Source organism: Scylla paramamosain, chromosome 19 (genome assembly GCF_035594125.1).
Source record: "Scylla paramamosain isolate STU-SP2022 chromosome 19, ASM3559412v1, whole genome shotgun sequence".
In the NCBI taxonomy this organism is placed as follows: Eukaryota; Metazoa; Arthropoda; class Malacostraca; order Decapoda; family Portunidae; genus Scylla; species Scylla paramamosain.
In genome coordinates this window covers 14,546,264-14,551,141 of record NC_087169.1, presented here as the reverse complement: position 1 = coordinate 14,551,141, position 4,878 = coordinate 14,546,264, and the positions used below count along the sequence as shown (strand labels likewise).

Here is a 4,878-nt window from a genome sequence, read left to right as displayed (position 1 = left end):
AGAGTTTCAAGTCTCTCTCTCTCTCTCTCTCTCTCTCTCTCTCTCTCTCTCTCTCTCTCTCTCTCTCTCTCTCTCTCTCTCTCTCTCTCTCTCTCTCTCTCGTACCCGCTGTGTAGAGTACCGAGAAGAATCGCAGCAGAATCAGGCGGTATTGAGTTTCTTATCTCCAGCAAACTTTCATAAAATGGTTATGAAGATTTAGCCAAAGTTTCCTGATTCCCGAGCAGAGCAGGAGTTCTCTTAGTTACATAACTACCTCCACAAAAATAACTTTGGGGATAAGATGTGTCAAGAATATTATAATATTGTGTTCTCTTCTGATTATGATGCTCGGGGCTTGGCATCACCTTAACTAAACTACCTGTACTTCATGTTTTTTTTATTCTTTTTTTACTATCTTATATTACGTGTGCCATTGAGATTTTTTTTTCTCTCTCTCTCACCTACGGTACTTTTTTTGTTCTGTAAGTGCCGAAAGCACTCACATGCCCCTTGCAGACAGAAAGATGTTATTCATCTATCAATACGTGTACCACCCACCATATTCTAATCCCTTTTGTCACCTACGGTACCTTTTTTCCCCCTTAACCTCAGACTTATTGCACCGTAATATTATTATTATTTTCACCGAGATTTTTTTTTATATATATCTTAATTTAGGGATTATTTTTATGTACTTTGCTGTCTCACTTAAAATATTAATGGTTGTCATCATCGTTCACGTTCTTCTGTGATATTAAAAAAAAAAGTTCTCAGTGCACCGAGAATAACGACTGTGTGTAAATAAATTTATTTTTATTATTATTATTATTATTATTACTATTATTATTGTTATTATTATTATTATTATTATTAGTAGTAGTAGTAGTAGTAGTAGTAGTAGTAGTAGTAGTAGTAGTAGTAGTAGCAGTAATTATTATCATTATTATTATTATCATCATCGTCATCATTATTAATATCATTATTACTGTTATTACATTATCTTTTTTTATTATCTAATTCATGTGGCACCACCCAGTTTTTTTTTTTTCTTTTTACACCTACGTACCTATTTTCCCTTCAACCACTAAAAGGACCTGCAACTCCCACTCACGTAAGAATTTTTTTCATTAAATAATTCGTGCACAACCACCACGCTCTTTTCTCACCTACGGTATCTACCTATTTCACTTTAACCGCTAATTAAAGCACTCACATCTAAAAAATTCTACCGTCTAACACCACGTTTATTGCTTACCATGTCCGTTCTTCTCACTTGCGTTACCCACTTTCTTGTAACCACTAAGACCACCAGCATCCCCAACGCAGGTAAGAGTTTTTGTTTTGTTTTTTTGTTTTTTTTTAAATATTTATACACTTTTTTTTTTCGTCTAATAATACGTGTACCACCAGCCAAATCCTTTGTCCCACCTTCGTATCTATTTTCCCTTTACTATTAAGAGCACCTGCATCCCCCTCACAGGTAAGCGGATTAAGATGTCGCCTTCCTCAACCCCACCTGTCTCCCCCACACAGAGTACTTGTCCCACGCTAAGTGCATCAGGGAGGTGCGGACAGACTGGGACCGCTGCCACCTGCAGTTCAAACACTTAGTGGGGAAGGAACACTCCAAATCCAACCTGACACAGACTCAAAGGGACCATAACATCTGCTGGTGAGTGAAGCCAGGTACACACACACACACACACACACACACACACACACACACACACACACACACACACACACACACACACACTCAAAGGTAAAAAGCACAAAACATACTAACGTAATTTCAGGGTACATAGTACAATAACTTAATTACCACTCTCTCTCTCTCTCTCTCTCTCTCTCTCTCTCTCTCTCTCTCTCTCTCTCTCTCTCTCTCTCTCTCTCTCTCTCTCTCTCTCTCTCTCTCTCTCTCTCTCTCTCTCTCTCTCCCCCTCTTCACTTTTCTCCCTGCATCAATGGACTACCTCCTACCCTACACTCTCCCATTCCCACTCATCCTTTCTACGTCATCCCAATTTTTCTCCCTTCTCCCTAGCTCAGTCTTAAGTCGCTTCCTCTGAGTTGCCTCCCTCACACGTAAAGTCACCCCCACTCAGGACTCAGGCTTCCCACTCTCTGCCTTTCCCGATATCTTTTTAAATCCCTCCTGCACCACTAGTCTCTCTCTCTCTCTCTCTCTCTCTCTCTCTCTCTCTCTCTCTCTCTCTCTCTCTCTCTCTCTCTCTCTCTCTCTCTCTCTCTCTCTCTCTCCCTGGTTTATATTCCCCTGTGGGTTTTTTTTTTCCTCCCCTTCCTCTTTGACTTCCAGCTGCCTTCTATTTATTTGTTTCACGTATTTGTTTTTATTTCTTGCTTCTCTTTATGTACTTTTTCCTTCCTCTTTGTCTCCCAGTTTCACTTTTTTTTTTTTTTTTTTCTTCACAGTATTTCCTTTACCTCCTCTTCCTTTTTTTTTGTGTATTTCTTTGTTTGTCTAATCTTCTTTACCTCCCATCTTTTTTTTTCTGTTCTTCTTATTCAGACGTTTCCTCTTCCTATTTTTTTTCTCTCTCTCTATTCCTCACAAAGTTCTCCTCTTCCTCGTTACTTCTCAACTTTCCTTCCTTTCTTTTCTTACTTACAACCTTTTCTTTTCTTCCTTCCTTCAGACATTCCTCCTTTTCCTTTCCGTTTCACAATTCTATTCTCTTTCCTTTATTCTGTCACACACACACACACACACACACACACACACACACACACACACACTTCACTTAGTTCACAGTCTTAAGTAATACTACATAACATTACGTAATCTATGTAATTTCTTCTTTCACGTCAGCAGATATTATGTAATTTCGTTCAAGTCACCATGCTCTAAGTAATCTCTCTAAGTCACTAGGTTCTATGTATTCTTTCTTCAAGTTGGCAGCTTCTATGTAATCTGTTCTTTCAGGTCACAAGGTTCAATGTAATCTCTTCCTTCAAGTCACCAGGTTTTATGTAATCTCTTTCTTCAAGTTACAAGGTTCTATGTAATCTCTCTTCTTCCTTTATGTAATCTATCTTCTTCCTTTTAAGTGAGCAAGTTTTTTTTTATCTTCAATTCGGCAAGTTCAATATAACCTTTCTTCGTCCTTAAGTTTGCAAGTTCAATAAAATCTCTTCTTTCCTCAAGCTGGCACTTTCCTCTCCCTCTTCACCTTCTTCCACGTTGACCGTTCATGTATCTCCTTCCCTAAGACCGCCTCTCTCCCCCAGCATCCGCGCGAAGCTCCTCAAGTGTGTTTACGGCACTGGATTCCTCAAGTGTGGGCGACTCGAGGCTATATTCCTGCAGAAGATGACGGCGACGCTCTCCTACAGTGACGTCCACCAGGAGAAGTGCAGACACGTCATCCTACACACCTGCTCCCTCGCCCACCACGCTGCCCCCCCCGCTACCGCTCTCATCACCATCCTCTCCCTCATCCTCCTCTCCTGCTTCAAACTCGTGACGTAAAATCGCAATAATGGAGAGACAGAATGAGAGAGTCCTCGAAGGTAAAGCTTGGTGAGCCTCCCTCGAGCACTGCTGCAGTGGAGGAGTGGTGCAGTGGAGGGGTGGTAGAGTAGATAGGGACTGAGTGAGTGTTGACAAATGGATGGACTAAATGCGCACAAACTATTTATATTGACTTGTTTAATATGATTTTGTTGGGAAGACTCAAACACGGTATATGTAAGCCTCAGTAACGAAAACGCAAAACTGTCAATTATTTTCTTCACCTATGCTGTCAAATAATTGTACCATCTTTTTTTTCATGCATTTATTATACCAGGTTAGTTTTTCCAATAGCACTTCTCATTCGCGTTAAGGATAGGCAGGAGGAGGAGGAAGAGGAGGAGGAGGAGGAGGAGGAGATGGAAGCATTATCACGTCACTATAGTTTACGGCATACATGTGTTAGCGTTGCACTGCGAGTGTTAACTTAACTCCATTTCACCTCCTCCCCGCACCTGTCCGCCACACCTGACGGAGAACTGAAATCCAAAATCAATACGAGCAGCAGAAACATGATGAAACAAAGAGCGAGAGGAGAAATGGGAATGCAAAACGGAGACAAAGAAAACGCAATATTTTACAGCGAGCAGGAGGATCTGCAGCAGAGGTTATGAAAAACAAATGAACGTGTACAGTGAAGGAGAGGAGGAGCTGCAGGCTGTGGCAGGATGCTGCGTTTATGTGGGCAATGACTTAACCTGCTCTCGTGCCCACGCTCTTGAATCTTCCGAGTTTTCCACCATCTGGCTACGACTACAGAGTCACTCTCATACTAAATTTATCTGTGTTGTATACCTCTCACCTAACTTCTCTGACTATAAGAAATTCTTTGACTACTTAACTTCCAAAGTGGAGCACATTCTGACCCTCTTCCCTTTTGCAGAGATCTCCATTCTTGGAGACTTCAATGTTCACCACCAGCTTTGGCTTTCCTCTCCCTTCACTGACCATCCTGGTGAACTAGCCTACAACTCTGCTATCCTCCATGACCTAGAGCAATTGGTGCAACACCCTACTCGTATTCCTGACCGTCTTGGAGATACGCCCAACATTCTTGACCATTTCCTGACCTCTAATCCTTCTGCTTATGCTGTCACCCTTTCTTCTCCGTTGGGCTCCTCCGATCACAATCTCATATCTTTATCTTGTCCTATCGCTCCAATCCCTCCTCAGGATCCCCCTAAGCGAGGTGCCTCTGGCGTTTTGCCTCTGCTAATTGGGGGGGACCTGAGGAGGTATTTTGCTGATTTTCCTTGGAATGACTACTGCTTCCGTGTCAGAGACCCGTCTTTGTGTGCTGAGCGCATAACAGAGGTGATAGTGTCTGGCATGGAGGCGTACATTCCTCATTCTTTTTCTCGTCC

The 4,878-nt window shown here is 41.8% G+C and overlaps 1 protein-coding gene across 1 annotated transcript in view; it reads left to right on the top strand.

The window, feature by feature from the left end:
* LOC135109687 (uncharacterized) overlaps nucleotides 1-4,509 on the top strand; it is a 36,383-nt gene extending 31,874 nt beyond the window's left edge. The window contains exons 4-5 of the mRNA XM_064021238.1: nucleotides 1,516-1,654; nucleotides 3,232-4,509. Of these exons, the coding sequence (XP_063877308.1) occupies nucleotides 1,516-1,654; nucleotides 3,232-3,472 (380 nt within the window). The 3' untranslated portion in view covers nucleotides 3,473-4,509. The remainder of the gene's footprint in view (nucleotides 1-1,515; nucleotides 1,655-3,231) is intronic.
* Nucleotides 4,510-4,878: the final 369 nt, after the last annotated feature.